The sequence below is a fragment of the Panthera leo genome, chromosome E3 (genome assembly GCF_018350215.1).
Source record: "Panthera leo isolate Ple1 chromosome E3, P.leo_Ple1_pat1.1, whole genome shotgun sequence".
Taxonomy (NCBI): domain Eukaryota; kingdom Metazoa; phylum Chordata; class Mammalia; order Carnivora; family Felidae; genus Panthera; species Panthera leo.
This window is the reverse complement of record NC_056694.1, coordinates 25,650,910-25,670,135: the sequence shown is the minus strand read 5'-3', so window position 1 is coordinate 25,670,135 and position 19,226 is coordinate 25,650,910. Positions and strand designations below refer to the sequence as shown.

At 41.5% G+C, this 19,226-nt stretch overlaps 1 protein-coding gene across 1 annotated transcript in view; it reads right to left on the bottom strand.

The window, feature by feature from the left end:
• Positions 1-1,269: 1,269 nt before the first annotated feature.
• Positions 1,270-19,226, bottom strand: part of GPR139 (G protein-coupled receptor 139) — a 39,740-nt gene continuing 21,783 nt past the window's right edge. Inside the window, exon 2 of the mRNA XM_042921936.1 lies at positions 1,270-2,204. Within this exon, the coding sequence (XP_042777870.1) occupies positions 1,270-2,204 (935 nt within the window). The remainder of the gene's footprint in view (positions 2,205-19,226) is intronic.

Sequence of the window (19,226 nt, the reverse complement as noted above, 5' to 3'; positions counted from 1 at the left end):
ATGAGTGGCAAATCCGAGGGAAGCCCCTATTAATTACATCAGAGAGCTCTTCTTGCCTTGGACAGGCAAGGGGAGAACAGCTAAATAAATTCATATTTTATCATTTTGCAAAGGATCTGAATTAAGTAGCTTCACTGAAAACTGGTACCACCCTTTTGAGCCATATGCATCAAAGGGCACACAAGCAGACAACATGGGCACCTTTCCGTGTGAATTTTATCTGCATTTGTGGCTGAATAGTAATACCAGGTAGACTGTGGGGCAGAGCTAAGAATGTCTCCTTTCACACCTGGAAGGCTACAGTTCCTGACCATTGAAAATTAAGTCCAGTTTGGAAGTCACTTCAGATAAAACAATTTGGTGAGGGCTTCAGCAAGCAAGGAGGCAGGGTTGTTAACTCTACATGTAAAAGGCTTCTCCAGGAAGCTTAAGTGGCACCGCAATAAGCTATTTTGAGTAAAGGGATCATACACAGCTGACACGGGATGGATTGGAACAATGGCAAGAGTGGGCTTATTTTTTTGTTTTTCTGGGCTCAAGAGATCCTCCTTTCTCCCCACGCACCAGGCAGGGGTCTTTGTTTTGGAGGAGATAGATAAAATCTATACATAATGACAAATAGAAAGCCTGCATTTTAGACCCAAGTCTGAGGGTCATAGTTATGTTGGTTTGAAGCCTTTCCAAAGAAGCTCTGGCCAGAGTTTGGATGGGATTAATACTTGCTTGTCCCCTTACAGTGTCATCCTGTAACTTAGGGTTCCAGGGCCACTTCAAGACCACAACCTTCTCTAGGACAAAGGGCACCTTGGAAAAATCCCAAATCCCAATGGTCAGCATTATTAGCTGCTGGGGATGGCACAGGGAAGCGATGGTTGACCTCAGCTCTTAGAGGAAGAGTGTGGACTCAGCTACCTGCTATTGTGGCTTGGTGTGTCACATAAATGAGAGGTTCCCAATGACTGGATGGTGCCAAGGCAAAGTCATAGACTATTTCTTTCCTGTGTCCTCTCTGGCCACAGGATGATGACACAACCTCTAAAGACATCTTCAAACTGGTAGAAATTCTGCTGTCAAGTGACATTGTGAAAGTAAATGCACAAATGAAAACAAGATTGATGCTTTTCTTTCTTCTCTTCCATCTTTTCTCATCTACCAGTCTGAGGGTTGCTCAGTCTGTGGAGATAGGAAATCAGGTTAGCACTTTTAAGTGGGCTACCCTCCCATCTGGAAATAGATTAGACAGAGGCACTAGGTGCCAAACCTGTGAGGTCATGGGGATACTTTTATAGGTTTTCCATTTTTGTCATACTGGTACACCAGCATCTTGATACAGTGTGAGTTGGCTGGTGAGATCCAGGGGCTACTTGTTATGGAAAAGTTATGGTTGGTGTAGAACTGTACAGGTTGCTTTTGGCACTTGAAGAAGGCCTTGAGCGTGGCGGCTGCCATAGTGCGGAACCTCTTGCTGATGAAGCAGTAGAGGAAGAAGTTGATGGCTGTGTTCAGAAGGGCCAGCATGTTGGCAATGTCGGACATGATGTGCACCAGCCAGCGGTTTTGGATAGGTGCCCCATAGAGGTGGTAGAGAATCATGATGATGCGGGGGGCCCAGAGTGTGGCAAAGATGGAGGTAATGGTGAACAAGATGGCAGTAGTTTTCCCTGTGGAATAGCCACGGAGGCGAAAATTGCTTTTCCTCCTGAGCTTGTACACAATGATTGAGTTCAAGATGAAGAAAATGGAGCAGGGCACCAAGTACACGGTGAAGCAGTGAATCCAGATAAGGACGTGATGCATGGAGGTGCTGATGTAGTCTTCAGTCCAGATGTTGGGCCACCAGTAGTAGGGGATGCTGGTCAGGAAGCAGGTGATGTAAACACTTACAATGACTTTCCGGGTGCGGGCTGGGTAGGAGACCGTGTGGTACTTGAGTGGGTGGCAGACCGCGATATACCGATCAATGGTTAATGGAACAGTAATCCAAATAGAAGTGTGGATGGATGAAAATTCCAGCACTTCTATGATCTTATTGGGCACCTGAGGCATCTGCATGTTCAAGATGAAGTCTTCCAACAGGAAGTCCACAAACACAATGAAAAAGAGGACCAAGATGTCAGCAGCAGCAAGTGCCAAGAGATAGTTGTAGGATGACTTCTGCCTTCTAGCTACCAGCTGAGAGAGAATGATCACTGTCAGGATATTGGCTGTGGAGAGAAGAGAATCTGGTTTATCTCTGAAGTCAGATGACTTCATTGGCTAATATAGGGCCCTAGGCTTATGTTTATGGGTACTTCCATGGAAGCCAAAGGGACCAAACCAGTGCTTTTGAAAGACAGTCTCTACACTGCAAATTATAGCTCATGCAGCCATCTGGATACTATTTTGACAAAATTACATACTCGTAATTTAATATTGTAGGAATAAATAAACTATTCCTCACAATCATTGGAGGTGGTGTTGCCATTATCCTCACTTCAGAAATGAAACTGGGGCCCAGAGGGCTTAAGGAATTCACTTAAAGTCACACAGTTAGTAAGTGCTGGCGACAGGAACCAAGCCTAGATCCCCTAATCCGAAATCCCATGTTCTTTCTTTTGTCCTCATGCATGCAGGAAAATATGGGGTGTTCCCTGCTTCATGTGTTCAGGTAGGAGACTAACCTCTTAAGAACCTTTTTGGAACCTGGATTTTAGGACCTTTCCTTTTTATGTAGGTTTAGTATTGATGGAGTGGAGAAGATCATGACCTTCAGATTAATTTAAAGATAAATTATATTTATTTTTAGAGTAGGTGCCGATGGTCTCTGATTTATGATGGTTCAACTTACGATTTTCTGACTTTACTATGGTGCAAAAGCTATAGGCATTCAGTAGAAATTGTACTTGGGATTTTGAATTTGGATCTTTTCCTGGGTTAGTGATGTGCGGTATGAGACTCTTGTTATGCTGGGCAACAGCAGTAAGTCAGAGCTCCCAGTCAATCACATGATCATGAGGTCTTAAAACTGACACACTTAACGACCATCTGTACCTGTATAACCATTCTGTTTCTCACTTTCAGTCCAGTATTCAAAAAGCTTTGTGTTAGATGATTTTGCCCAACCATAGGCTAATGTAAATGTTCTAAGAGTATTTAAGGTAGGCTAGGCTAAGCTATGATGTTCAGTAGATTAGGTGTATTCCATGCATTTTCAATTTTTATGATGGGTTTATCAGGATGTAACCCCATCGTATCACGGAAGAGCTGTAATCTACAATAGGGTACATAATTAGAAATAATAGCAGGGAGAAGTAAATTTCCCTTCTTGTTCTCCAACCACCCAAATACCCCTCCCTCAGGGCAGTCACAGTAATAAATAGTCTATCCTTATATATGTCTTTATAATATATATAGTTTTTGAACAAACAGTAGCAATACATTATTTTTCTTGGTGTGTGATTTGTTTTGAAAATGCATGCATATAATTTCTTCTTCTAAAGTTGTTTTTTTTTTTTTTTTTTTTAAAGTAATTTCTGTACCTAACATGGGGCTTGAATGACTTTGAGATCAAGAGTCACATACTCTTCCAACTGAGCCAGCCAGGTGCCCCTTGACATGCATGCATATAATTTCTGATCAATTAAAAAAAAAGTCTCTCTGAATAAGACACATCTGGAAAGTTGTTAGGGACTCATTCTAAAATGATATTCCAGACTTATCGGCGGTTCCGGAAGATGGCGGCGTAGGAGGACGCGGGGCTCACAGCGCGTCCTGCCGATCACTTAGATTCCACCTACACCTGCCTAAAGAACCCAGAAAACCGCCAGAGGATTAGCAGAAGGGAGTCTCCGGAGTCAAGCGCAGACGAGAGGCCCACGGAAGAGGCACAGGGGAAGTGCACTGCAGGTCCTCACCACGCCAGGGACTCTCCAAAATGACCAAACGGAAGAATTCCCCTCAGAAGAATCTCCAGGAAATAACAACAGCTAATGAACTGATCAAAAAGGATTTAAATAATATAACAGAAAGTGAATTTAGAATAATAGTCATAAAATTAATCGCTGGGCTTGAAAACAGTATACAGGACAGCAGAGAATCTCTTGCCACAAAGATCGAGGGACTAAGGAACAGTCACGAGGAGTTGAAAAACGCTTTAAACGAAATGCAAAACAAAATGGAATCCACGATGGCTCGGCTTGAAGAGGCAGAGGAGAGAATAGGTGAACTAGAAGATAAAGTTATGGAGAAAGAGGAAGCTGAAAGAAAGAGAGATAAAAAAATCCAGGAGTATGAGGGGAAAATTAGAGAACTAAGTGATACACTAAAAAAAAATAATATACGCATAATTGGTATCCCAGAGGAGGAAGAGAGAGGGAAGGGTGCTGAAGGGGTACTTGAACAAATTATAGCTGAGAACTTCCCTGAACTGGGGAAGGAAAAAGGCATTGAAATCCAAGAGGCACAGAGAACTCCCTTCAGACGTAACTTGAATCGATCTTCTGCACGACATATCATAGTGAAACTGGCAAAATACAAGGATAAAGAGAAAATTCTGAAAGCAGCAAGGGATAAACGTGCCCTCACATATAAAGGGAGACCTATAAGACTCGTGACTGATCTCTCCTTTGAAACTTGGCAGGCCAGAAAGGCTTGGCACGATATCTACAGTGTGCTAAACAGAAAGAGTATGCAGCTGAGAATCCTTTATCCAGCAAGTCTGTCATTTAGAATAGAAGAAGAGATAAAGGTCTTCCCAAACAAACAAAAACTGAAGGAATTTGTCACCACGAAACCAGCCCTACAAGAGATCCTAAGGGGGATCCTGTGAGACAAAGTACCAGAGACATCACTACAAGCATAAAACATACAGACATCACAATGACTCTAAACCCATATCTTTCTATAATAACACTGAATGTAAATGGATTAAATGCGCCAACTAAAAGACATAGGGTATCAGAATGGATAAAAAAACAAGACCCATCTATTTGCTGTCTACAAGAGACTCATTTTAGATCTGAGGACACCTTTAGATTGAGAGTGAGGGGATGGAGAACTATTTATCATGCTCCTGGAAGCCAAAAGAAAGCTGGAGTAGCCATACTTATATCAGACAAACTAGACTTTAAATTAAAGGCTGTAACAAGAGATGAAGAAGGGCATTATATAATAATCACAGGGTCTATCCACCAGGAAGAGCTAACTATTATAAATGTCTATGCGCCAAATACCCGAGCCCCCAGATATCTAAAATGATATTCCAGTGGATAATATCTATAAGTCATTCTGCACATTGAATCTCATTAATTTTCAGTCGACACTATTAATCCTATTTTGAAAACAGGAGTATCAGAGAACTTATGTCTCTTTTCTGAAGTCTGGTGGTAGAGTTGGCATCTGAATCTCTCTTAATCTCATTTTTTAAAATGTTATACAATAGTTCACTTGTAAAATTAGCTTGTAATATACATATCCTGGTGCACTCTTCACTCAGATTAAATAAATTTTAACATTTTAACATATTTGTTTCAGTTCTTAAAAAAAAAGAACTGACACTGTAGATACAATTGAAGTCCTCTTTGAAATTGTCCCAGGCCCATTCTTTTCCTTCCCTCCTTCTTTCTCTGTCTCTAGAGGCAAACCGCTGTAATCTTCAGGGCCACATTTGCATACCCTTACTTTTCTTTTGATTGGACCATCCATTCTATATGCTTCTGTTTCCACTCAACATTATGTTTTAGAGACCATATTGTTGATACATGCAGCTCTCATTCACTCATTTTAATGACTATATAGGATTCCATTATATAAAATTACTGTAATTTACTTGTTTGCATATATGTACAGAGACAAATCTGTACATATATACACATGTCTGTATATATTTCTGTATAATAGGCATGTATAGGCATGTACACACATGTATGTCTACATAATATGTGCATATATACACATATAGACATACGTGTGTGTGTGTGTGTGTGTGTGTGTGTGCGCGCGTGCACACACGTGTATGAAACAATGTACATTTAGGGGCACCTGGGTGGCTCAGTTGGTTAAGCCTCCGACTTCGGCTCAGGTCATAATCTCACAGTTCTTGAGTTCAAGCCCTGCATCAGGCTCTGTGCTGACAGTCCAGAGCCTGAAGCCTGCTTCAGATTTGGTGTCTCCCTCTCTCTCTCTCTCTTGGACCCACCCCTGCTGACACTCTGTCTCTCTCAAAAATAAACATTAAAAAAAATTAAAACAAAAAATAAAACAATGTACATTTAAATTAGTCCCAAGGTTTTGGTATTAAAAACTGCTGTAGTTAACAGCTTGATATTTGAGAGTTTCTCTTGGGTAATATACATGTACAAGTATATTTATTATGTTCTAGAGTAAGTGCATCTTTATCTCTACCATCTACAGCTGAATTGGTCTGTAAAGTGGTTTTACTAACTTACATTCCCAACAGCAGGGTATGAGAGTTCTAGTTTCCTCATATCCTCTCTGTATTTCCTACTGTTAGTTTTTGTTTTTAAGTCTGTGCTATTCTTGCTCTTTTTCAAAGCACTTTGAAATAATATCTTGAAGCAGTGAAGAGTTAAGCATTTATGATATTTATTAGCCAGAATTCAAACCCAGGACCAATGCCTATGCTCTAAACCACTCTGCGATATGAATAATTCCAGGTAGTGGTGGGGGTACCATGCAGGTATATTACAGTGTATACAAAAGAGAAAAATAATGAGTAAATTCTATTTGAAGTCTCTACTTAAGAAAAGAGGTCCTGGGGCGCCTGGGTGGCTCAGCCGGTTAAGTGTCCGACTTCAGCTCAGGTCATGATCTCATGGTTCGTGGGTTTGAGCCCCACATCAGGCTCTGTGCTGACAGCTCGGAGCCTGGAGCCTGCTTCAGATTCTGTGTCTCCCTTGCTCTCTGCCCCTCCCCGACTTGCACTCTGTCGGTCTCTCTCAAAAATAAATAAACATTAAAAAAAATTAAAAAAAAAGTCCCATTAAAGCAAAGTTTTTTTGCATTTGTAAACACGAAATTTCAAAAGTTTATTCATGCATTCAGCAGTGTTTTTGTGCATTGATTATGAGCTATGCCCTGGGAGGAGATGTTGACCAAAATAGACATGGATGGTCTTGCCTTCATGGAGTTTAGAATCTTTTAGGCAAAAAACCAAAAAGTTAACTGAAGAGCCACAGTAGAAAATATGTAACTGGAAGCTGTAAGTGGTATGAGTGATAAAAGATTTACTGAGGAAATGATGTTCAAGCTGAAATTTGGAGAACCAGGAGGAAGTAAATAGGCAAAAAGGGTGAGAGTAGAAAGTGTGTTTCAGGCAAGGAAAACGGCATATGCAAAGGCCCTGAGATGGCAAAAGCATGAAGAGTTGGGTTTATTAAGGCAAGGAATGCTAATGTTAATTTTCTGCTTGCTTTGTATACATTTTTGTTCTCTCTCTCTTTTAAAAATTTTTAATGTTTATTTATTTTTGAGAGAGAGAGAGACAGAGCCTGAGTGGGGAGGGGCAGAGAGAGAGGGAGACACAGAATCTGAAGCAGGCTCCAGGCTCCGAGCCGTCAGCCCAGAGCCAGATGTGGGGCTTGAACTCACAGACTGCAAAATCATGACCTGAGCTGAAGTCAGAGGCTTAACTGACTGAGCCACCCTGGCGTCCCTTCTCTTTTTTTAATAGAATGCACATTTTATTTTATTTTTATTGTAGAGAGAAAGCAAGTTGGGGAGAGGGGCAGAGGGAGAGAGGGAGAGACAGAGAGAGAGAGAGAGAGAGAGAGAGTGTCTCAAGAAAGCCACATGCTCACTGTGGAGCCCGACAGGGCTCAATCCAATGACCCTGGGATCATGACCACTCTGGAAATCAAGAGTCGTATGCTCAACCGACTGAGCCACCCAAGCACCCACACACTCTTGCTGTATTGTGTTGAAAAATGTTCCAAAATGTTTTATTCATTTAGAAGTCTTTTCAAAAAGTATTTAGCATCTACCTTTTGTGTGCATGGGCCCATGGTAGAAACAAATTGGTATTCAGAGTCTCCACTCAGAAAGTATAGAAAAACCCACAAGTAACTAAGTATTAAAGAGATAAATGAGAGGGGCGCCTGGGTGGCTCAGTTGGTTAGGTGTCTGACTTCGGCTCAGGTCATGATCTCACGGTTTGTGGGTTCGAGCTACACATCGGGCTCTGTGCTGAATGCTTGCTCAGAGCTTGGAGCCTGCTTCAGAGTCTGTGTCTCCTCTCTCTGCCCCTCCTCTGCTCATGCTCTGTCTCATTCTGTCTCTCAAAAATAAATAAAGATAAATTAAAAAAAAAAGATAAATGAGAGAGAACACACAGGTGATTTAAGAGGGATTGGTGAACACACATAGAATGATTTGGGGGAAGGTGTGGGTCAAAAGTCTGGCTACTTTGATCTAATCATATACACTCAGGGCTTTATAAATTCAAGCTGTAAAATCAGGTCTGATGGTTATGTATCAAAGAGCGTCAGGACTCTGGATTAAGTGTGTGGAGTCTGGGGCTGGGCTGCTGGAGTTTAGCCCTGGCCCTACTGCTTATTGGCTCTTTGCCTTTGGGCAGATTTATTCAATCTCTCTGCATTTCAGTTTCCTTCTTTATAAAATCGGGTTAATAAGAATATCTCCTTGAGAGGGTTGTTTTGAGAATCAAGTGAGATAATTTTTACAAAGTGTTTAGAACAGTGCGTGGCATGTGGTTAAGTTTTCAATGAATGTTAGCTATTGACTGAGAGTCCACTCCTTTAGCAAATTTTAGCAGAGCATTTCCTATGTGCCAGGCATTGTATGAGGTGTTGGAGATGCAGGGGTTAACAAAATGCACAAGTTGCTTTATTGTATGGTGAGGAAGACAGACAATAAATAAATATAAAAATGTACAAGAAAATTTCAGACAGCATACTATCCACAATAAAACCCAGGGATGAGACAAATTGATGGGAGATTATTCTTTAGGTTAGGAAGTGACATTTGAGTTTAATTAAGGGTGAAAAGAAGGTTATCTGCCATGAAAAGACTTGTGGGAAAAGAATTCTAGGCAGTGGGAATGCCAAGTGCAAAGGCCCTGAGGTGGGAATGAATATGGTATTCATGGAACAGAAAGAAGGCCTCTTATCAGTCCTATTATCATCCCCATTTTATAGATGAGGAAACTGAGGATTGGATCTTTAGGTTATTTGCCCAAAGCCACATCCGGAGTAAGTGGGAGAGCCAGAAAGTGACTCTAGTTCTTTCTGACTTTATAGCATATCAAGTTCTGTGTTGTTTATTTTTGATCACAGGAAAGGGTTCTCAGCTGGAGGAAAGTGATTTCCTGTTTCCTGGGTTGCCCCTGATTTAGAACTAAGTGCTGTCATTTCTCTCCCATGTTCCTGCCCCACCTGCCAGCCTATAAGGAAGCAGGAATGGATAAATGCTGGGGTCTCCCCAGGGAAAAAAAAAAAAACTTACTATATGTTCGGCAGGGAATGACTCTTCACCACTGTCTCTTACTCTCCAGATGAATGCTATTTGCAGTGTGGTGCTAAAAATTCTCCATATCCAAGCTCTTTAAAAAATATTTCAGCCCCATCTAATTAATGCTTTAAGTCAGGCAAGTCATTGAGTCCAAACGAAATTGCTACGTATTCCTATTTGACATTTCCTTAAGTTTCTAGTAATTGTCTCTCTTGAGAAACTAACCCGCAGACACTGAGTCTCCCGTTTCTTTTGTACAGATAGATTTGCCCCCAAGGCAACATCAAGCACACTTAGGAGATCCTTGGGATGAGAGAGCATGTGTGAGCCACAGAAACTTGGAGGGGAATGGAAAGATGCCTGTGTATTGATTTTCTGAAAAAGAAATGAGAAGGTAGAGTTTTCAACTCTTAAGGTTTCACATTTGCTGTAATTACATCAAGAAATCCCTTCATTTCTTTGGTGGCACGTTTTCCCCCAAAGAAAAGGAGTGGTGTTGACAGGGTCTGTGCGTATTTATAATGGGTGAAACAAACAAACAAACAAACAAACAAACAAAACAACCAAAGAAACCCAAGTCATCACCGCCTGATATTCTATTTCTCAGGTTTTCTCTCAAACTAACCAGCCCAAGACTCTGTTGTTGTGGAAACCTAAGCAAGCCCCAGTGAACTTCACAATCAAAATGTCAATGCTTCAAAAAAGCAAATCCTTTCTGTCAATGGTGTCACAGGGCAGTTTTAAGCTCCTGGGTAATAGAAAGCCCGTGTTTTGTGATTGCAAAGCTTCTTGGTTATATTCTTGGGGGAATTAATTTCCTGTACTTTGCAGCTTACTATGCTCAAACCTGAGAGGATTTGGGGAGTGGCTGAAAGAACAACATGGGTTTGGCTGTCAGACCCTACCATCGAATGGCCTACTGGTGCAGAGGTAAAGGGTCAAAGTTTTCCAGAGGTATTTTCTGTGTCTGTGAGGAGTATATGGTTCCTGTAGGTTCCTTGGAAGAAGTAGGTGGAACAGAGCATTGACTGGGAGTTTTGAGTTTATCTCTCTCATTTCTGCTGGATTTCTTTTTTTTTTTTTTTTTTTGTCATTGAAAATTAGTTTTTTCAATTACAAAAGTAAAACATATACTTATAAAAACTTAAACATTATATTGACATGTAATTATATTATTATTAGCTCATTTTTATTGAGCATTTACTTGTAAGCATCTTAACAGACCATATATCATTTAATCTTCACAACCACCTATGAGGTTGGAACTATGATTTGAGAGCATTAAGGCTCGAGAGAGGTTAAGAAACTTGTTCGAGGTCACACAGCAAGCAAGTGGTGATCTAGGACATTAAACCAGGCGTTCTGCCTCCCAGTTTATATATTTAACTACTACATTAGACATTGGAATGTGAAAGTCTGTCCAAATCCCATTTTCCAAAGGTATTGTAGTGCCTAGTCTCATAGATAGCCCTTGATGAACCACATGTCTGAATATTCATGCCTTTGGGTAGTCTCCTCCCCTTGAATTGGAGCTGGTCCTGTGATATACTTTTGAGCAATAGACTATGGGTCTGTACATACAGGGGTGACTTTGTATGTACAGGTAATATGTGGGCCTTCTGAATACTTGGTCTTGGGATGTTCCAGTTTGGAACCCAGCTATGAGAAGCCCAAGTCAGATGGAAAGGTGTGCAGGACTCTGGTTGAAAGCCCCAGGTGATCTCATAGCCGAATCCAACATTAATTGTCAGCCATTTGAGTGTGCCATCTTTGATGTCCAGCTCAGTGGAACCCCAAGTGACAGCAGTTATTATAAATTATAAATGTAATTAGTAATAATTACTGCTACACAAGGAGATCATACAATAAAACTGTTGTGCAAATTGATTTTTTTTGAAATTAGAAATAAATCGTGGATTTTTCCCATGTCAATAATATTCATGAAATATTCACCTATGGCTGAACATTATTTATTTTATCTTATTTTTTGTTTGGCCACTGTAGAACTTCATTAAGCATCTTTTTGTTTATCTGTAGAATAAATTCCCAAAAGTAGAAATGCTGGTTTAAAGGGTAACACAGTTTTTTCCCCTTCTTCCTCCCTCTCTCCCTCTTTCCATATCTCTCTTTCTTCCTAAAGGCAGCTAAAAAAATTTGGAAAAAGGAAAAGAACTCAAGTTGAAACTACAAAAGGATTTAGATTAGGCACCAAGAAGAACTTTTTGATTATAATGGCTGCTATGTGAATGAGAGCAGGCCAGACACCACAGTTGCTTGGTTCATGGAGGTCTTCAGAAAAGGACAGAGAATTTCTTATCTGGGCTGATTCCTGAGGTTCCCTTCTGCAAATCCTCTTTTTCTGCATCCTAAATTATATTCTTGTGAATTTCACCATCCTTGGTGACTTAAATGCATCTCTCCTCCTTAAAGTTGTCTGTTTTTTGCACTGGAAGAGTTAGGCCTGTTGTCCTACAGAAGTACAAGGACCCCTAACATTGTAAGCAATTTCAATGGTGTTATTTTAGCTGTTCCTGGGAGATGCCCCAAGAATAGATTTTTAGGAGAAGCAATGTTTAAGCCTCCCAGGCAAGAAGTCAGCACTGCCTTTGTTTAGATCAGCTGGGGAGTGGAGATTGAATTGTGTGATGGGCATTGACTCTTGGAGGTTGTCATCTTCCTCACTGTTACCTGTTCCACTCTGGATCTTGGAGGGTAGGGAGGAAGAGGGAATAAAGCATGATGCTGATGACTTGGTGTTCAGTCTTTTTGGCCTCCATGGATGGTACTAGAAGGTCTTCAGGTGGTTCTGCCCTGAGGGCTCCTAGGAGAGGAGCAGGGAAGGAATTGAGGGTAGCAGTCTTGCCATGTGGTTCCAACCGCAGGCACTACTAGCTGGCCAGTGGCCGTCCTGTCTCTTCATTTTTCCTCTTGCTCCAGGGCAGAAGTTTGGGAATGCAAAAGTCTTTCTTGCTTTTGGTTATTAGTGGCACAAAACTGACTGTGGACTAGTGAGGACAGGCAGTGGGTCCCAACCCTCACCCTATGGGAAAGGCAGTCCTTGAGGGATGGCTTCCAGATTCCCAGGAGGGCTCTAAAGAGCCATTTGGGTTTGTTGTTGTTGTTCTTTGCAGGCTTAATCTCACCCAAAATATCCAGGTACATAAGAACCTATCCTAGTTGGAAGAGTTTGTGAAGTGTAGTGTTAATCTCTCTGAGCCTCAGTTCCTACACCTGTGAAATGGGCATCATAATAAACATACCCCCGTTGGTTGTTATAAAGATACATGAAATACCGTGTGTGTAATGCTTAGCATAGTTTTTGGCACATAATGAGCCCTCAGTAAATTTTACCTGTTGTTTCTTTTTACACCTATGTTACCTATTGTTACTTTTTACACCTGGAAAGTGCAGTTCAGCAGACAATTATTGAGCTAGAGGCCAGACACTGTGCTGGGAGCAGAGATGAGTCAGAGAGAGTCTGAGCTCTCCAGGAATCCCAGAGAAGATTCTAGTTTCCCTTAAGCTATAATTCCAGGCACTAATAATCCTGTCACCCTATCCTGAAATTCTTTATTGCCTCTAACTTAATCCCTCTAGCTGCAGTGGTATTCCACTGGCTACTCCTCACTTTGTTTCTCTGCTTGGTGGAGAGGAACGCTGGCTGTTTTCTAGGGCCCTGAAGAGGCATTGTTACACGATGACTCAGTTGTCTCTTGCTTTCTCTGAAATAGCCTTTGTTCTTTTAAAATTTTAGTTTTTATTTTGATAGCTCTTTAATTTTCTTTGTAGCTTTACTATCATGTTCTTCTCTATTTTCTTGTGGAGACCCCTATTTGTCACCGCATTTAGCACTGGAGTGGATTATTTTCAAAGCTAAGGGTAGTATTTCCTCTATTTCTACAGTCTCATGTGAAGGGTGATTGCACAGCCTGAGACAGGATTGGCAAAACACGGTCCATCTTCAGTCTTTTGGTAGTGGCTACCATGTTCCCTGTTCTAAAACCATGCCTGAGTTTAGTAGTGCTGTGTTGGGTTAGTGATATTTGCCGTGGTGGAACAAATGCTGTGGATTTGCCCTGGGGGTTTGAGCCCTGGATACAGGATGCAGTCTTCCTGGCTTTTCCTAGAATCTAACAAAGCAGCGGTTTCCATTGTAGACCAGAACTAGTTGAGATCTAGCAAGGCTGACCCTTGCAGATGAATAGTCGGCAAGAGCTAAGATGGTTGCCAGGGTAGTCTGACTCAAGACAATGGGGAAAGTGAATTAGTACCTGGACTGGTCATCACATTCATCTGGGCCAATCATTTGGCCTTCTCTTGACTGCAAAATTCCTTCTGACTTTTTGACCAGGAGCACCGGCTTCGGGTAACCATGACAACTGCTAGGTCTCAAGTTGGCCAATAGACTCAAAAGTTTCCAAATCATACTGCTTGGTACCAAAGTTTATTTTCTTATGACTACTATACATTGAGCACCTACTATGAGCCTGCTGGCTCTGTAGAGATGAGGTGATTTTATGTGATTCACTGATGAATAATTTTACTTTTTTTTTCAATATATGAAATTTATTGTCAGATTGGTTTCCATACAACACCCAGTGCTCATCCCAAAAGGTGCCCTCCTCAGTGAATAATTTTACTTTAAAAGTTATGTGTTTAGTTTAAATGGAATTAGAGGAATGTTATTTTTTCATTTACGGTAGTGATTAAAAACATGCTTATAAAATAAGTTCAGTTTATTAAGAAAATGAGTTGATTTAAAGAAAGATGTAAGGGCATAACAGTGCAAGGAGAATGTAGGCTCTGGTCTCCATTTACAAAGAAGGAAACTGATGAAGGGAGGGTTAGGCACCTGTCCAACATGGCACAGCTGGTAAGTCGAAGAAGTATCTTGAAAGCACTCAGTGGTACCATCCTGGGTCAAGTGATAGATGCAGCTGTGTTTTTATGGCTCCAGGGTTTGTTGCAAACACAGATAGGGGCAGAGCTTGAGCTGTATTTCCAGCAAACATAGAATGTAAGAGTTACCAGAAGGGATAGACTCCTTAAAATGACAGGCATATATTTTGGAGTATAGATGAACTGCACTCAGATCTGTTCCTTTCTAGCTGTCATTCTTGGACAAGTAACACCAGAAGCTTCAGCATCCTTCTCAGTAAAGTAGGAGAACCAGTGACATGTGTTTCCCAGAAGATTGTTGGGGAATCAGAGGAGGTAACATGCATAAAGATCTTGGCACAGAGCCTGGCATGGGCAGAGTGGACAGTAAGTGGCCACGATTAGTTAGTATGCATGAGTGTGATGACTAGTCCTGTGAAGGAGATGATCTGAACTAGGTGAAGGCTTGACATGGAGGAAGAATCACTGGCAAGTCTAGGCAGGGGATTCTCCTGCTGTATTTCTTGAGGATGGGAGAATTGGCTGTAGAAAAGACCTCTGACTCATTATACTCGGTCAATGAAAGTGTCCTTAACACTACTTTCTGAGATACATGTGCAAGTTGTTAATGCAGAGTAAACCCTAAGAGTTCTCATCGTAAGGAAAAAAAAATCCTTTTCTCTCTTTGCTTTCTCTTTTAATTGTAGCTGTTTGAGGTGATGGATGATAAGCTTCTTGTGGCCATAATTTCATAATATATGTAAGCCAAACCATTATGCTCTATACCTTAAACTTATACTGCGATGTAGGTCAATTATATCTCATTAAGATGGGGGAAAAAGTGTGCCTAGGCATCCCAATTTTGTTGGGAGATGCCTCAGGCTTCAATTAGGTTCTGACATAGATCTGTGTGTGCCCGTGGACAAGCCATTTCCCTTCTCAGGGCTTCAGCTTCCAGAGCTGCAAAAATGAGCCAGTTACCAATAAAGCAATAATAATAAAGATAGTATCATAGCTTGCATCTAGTTAGGGTGAGTGGTAGTTTGACAGGTACACAAGACAAGGAAGGACTCTCCAGGGAGAGTGAACTGCCATGTCCCAAGGCAAAGAGGCATGAGACAGAAGACCCATTACCATTTTTTCAGGGCCCCTGGAAGTTATGAGCACTTACTGTGTTTTAGGCCCTAAAACCCATCCCTTCATATACATGAAGCACGTTTCAGATCAAATGTCATCTAATATCATAGTATCTAATATTAAATATCTAACATTTAATCCTTACGAATAAACTAGGCACTCTTTCCATCCCTTTACTGATAAGAAAGACTGAAGGGTTAAGAAGTTGGCTGTTAAGGAATCAAATGCCTCTTCCAGTTCTCCTGTTTATGGATACCTGTTATATTAGAGCTGAGCACATTTAGTAATAACTAATGCATGTATTAATGACAGTTCCCTTTTTAAAACATTTACCCCATGTGGCTCACTTGTTAGAGGTTTTACTTAACATTAAATTGAATCCTCACATGATGTTGGGAGATATGTACTATTAATATCCCCATTATAGGGATGAAAACACTGAGGCTCAGTGGGTTAAGAAACTGGCCCGAACAGACATCAAGTGTGTCCTGGACTTAGGATTCAAAAACAATTTATTAGACTTAGAGTCCATTTGATGCACGTGCTTGTCCAGATGCTTCCGTAATTAGCTCTAGTGAACTGACCATTATATAGAAATAGGCCAGTTTGTTCTTTCTCTTTCTTTCCTTTTTTTTTTTTTTTTTTTAAATATGTGTATCAGCTGGCACTCTCCATTGCCCTTTCCAATATTGAATGATGCTCCCCACTGGCTAATTCTCCCTCGTATTTGTCCCGGGTGCTCAGTTTCAGCCCACACTGCCCATCCTCTGACTTCCAGCTGGTGACTGCCTTGCACACAGGATGCTCATTTGTTTGTGCTGTTTTGTGGACCCAGGGTGATGGTCAGTGGGTGCCAGGGGACCAACAGGAAGTCAGAGGCTTCCGGTCTCTTCATCTAGAGTTCACTGGGGTGTCAGAGGCTAATTGTGGCTCTGCTCGGGTTGTCACTGTTTGATTAAACATCTTGTGCTAAGCACCATCCATCTGCCTCCCAATGGCTGCCAGGGGTAGGTATTTTTAGCTTCGGGCAAATAGCTTATCAATTGTGCATACAAAACACAGTCAACACAAAGTCAACACAAAAAGCCTTGTTTTCCGTTGCCTGTCTTCTTCAGTGCAGGCAAGGAAAAAGGAAGAATTAAATGAAGTTGGTGCTCACTTATTCATTCAACAAACATTTACTGAGCCCCACCATTACTAGGCCCTTTGCCAGACATGGGTGATGCAGTAATGTGGAAACACACAAGCAGATCAAGTCCACACAGAGCTTACAATGTATGTTGACCAAGTAGAATTCTGTTCTGCTACCTACTAGCTTTGTGGCCTTGGGTAAGTCACGTATTTCTCTGGGCCTTCTTGCACTCAAAAGGCATGTGCTGGACATGTGCTGTGTGCCATTCACAGTGCTGAGGCTGCTGATGAGGGGAGGTAGATCTCTCTGCTAGCAAGACTGGCAAAGAGTTTGCATGACCAAGCAGCAAGAGTGACTCAGGCTGCCCCAGGCATTTTCTCAGGTCTATGGGGAGAGAGCGGCAACAAAGCCCCCCAGTGGGGCCAGGGAACGCTACACAGAGGCATGAAAGAGGAGACCGGGGAGACTGGGCACTCCAACATCCAGGAATGGTATGAGCTAGGGCGGCAGGCCTGTGGGCAGCACAGTCAAGAACTAAGAATCTAATAGATATAAGAGATAAATTAAACAAATAATTCTTCAGCCAGTGACGCATGCTGTCTTTCTAGCCTGAAGGCTTTTCTTCTAAGGGGCTACTTCTTAGGGACAGCTGGTTGCCCTGGAGCTAAGACTGTGTATAAATGGCGACAATTAGCTGGCGACTTTGTACCTCCAGCTGCTTTCCAGTATTAGGTCTGCATCAAGGGTCTCCAACTTAAAAAAAAAAAGAAAAAAGAAAAGCAGTAACATGATGTCAGGAAAAACTTGAACATTCACTAGGTTCCAGAGCACATTGCTACGATTAATCTGTCTACTTATGGTTCCATTGCTATAAACACTACTGGAACTGACCACAACTTTAAAGTCTGCTAGTTTGATGATTCAGGAGGCATTTCGGGGGCTCCCACTGTTATTCCAGAAAGACAAGGGCACAGAGAACAGATTCCAGAGCCAGACTGCTAGGGTTCAAATCTGCCTTTGCCACTTTTTAGCTGTGTCATCCTGGGCAATTTACTTAATAATGTGCCTCAGTTTACTTATCTATAAAAAGAATGATGATTTGGCACCTATCACAGGCTTCTGTGAGCATTAAATAAATAAATATAGGGAAGATGCCTAGAACAAGTACGATGCATACTTGTACCATGCATGCTATATAAATTTCACCATCATTACTATTAGAGGGGTTAGAACTCTAGAAGGGCAGGAAGTGTGTCTGTTTTGCTTATTATTACTAATACATTTCCAACCTCTTACACAGTTTCTGACATGCAGTAGCTGCTTAATAAATACTGTTGAATGAATGACTAACTACAAATATAGATTAACACAACATCACAGACACACAGAAGTTCTGGTTAACAATTTTGAGTAGACTGGGAGCTTACCAAGGGTTTACTGCAGAAAATGAGTCAGGTGATATGATCAAAGGCAACTGGAAATTAATTTAGTGTTCAGTGTGAGAGAGAGATTATCATTCTTCTCTGAAGAGGATTTGTGCCAGAATCTTCCACGTGAATCCAATTTCGTTCAACATAAATTTAGTGATGCCCACCTATGTGCCAAGCCTGGAATAGGCTCTTGGGAGTACAAGACCCATTCCTTGGGCTCAGGGTGCTCAGAACTTACTGAATCAATCATACCAAGGCAGCATGAGGAGTCATTCCAAATTTGCTGCTCCTGTCAATGGCTCTATGCCAAGGTTTGAAAATTCAAATGGCAACAGGGCCAGGCAGGTAATATCAATATGTGAGGTGGGCATGCAGGGACCTTTAATGAACTGAGTAGTTCATGCCCTCCTTCAAGAGAGCAGCCACTATTTAGTTCTTCCTGGTGGTTTTCCATGAGGGAATGACAGCCAACTGGCCAGGTCTTCCAGTGCTTTAGGAGAGGCTTTCAAACAACACACACACACACACACACACACACACACACACACACACACACACAGTGTGGCCTGTGGGCAACTAGTTTGAGACCTCTGCTCGGTAGCCAAAATCCAGGATTTTTGCATGACCAACAAGACACCTCTCACACCATCAGCTCCCTTCTGTAACTCATGCAAATGAACCTTGCTCTTCACTTTATGAGCTTTTGCCTAAATGCACAGCACTCTTTCTTTCCTTCATAGCACTGAATGGGCTATTTCTTCTGCCTAGAATGCCTTCCTTGCCTGTAGCTCTTTGCCTGGTAGATTTTTTATTTTTAAAGCCTTCCCTGATCTCAGTATGCTGAGTCAAGCATCTCATTGGCTAGAGTATTTAACACATTTTTGTAATGATCTTCTTCAAAATCTTTATTACCCATTCACTGAGAGCCCTGGGAGGTGGGGACTGTATCTCTTTTCTCTGAACCTTGAGGGTTTGCAGGGCAGTCAAAGAGTATGTACTCTATCAACATTTGTAGAATAAGAGTGACGGATGGATGGATGGGTGGATGGATTCCCCATGGCATTCTTTGTGGAACATTTATCTGCTTGCTGTCAATTTTGTGGTATTCCATTACACACATGATAACTTGATCATATCCCTTCCCTCTGTTTTTTTCTGTCTAAACCCAGTCTCTCTAGGTAGCT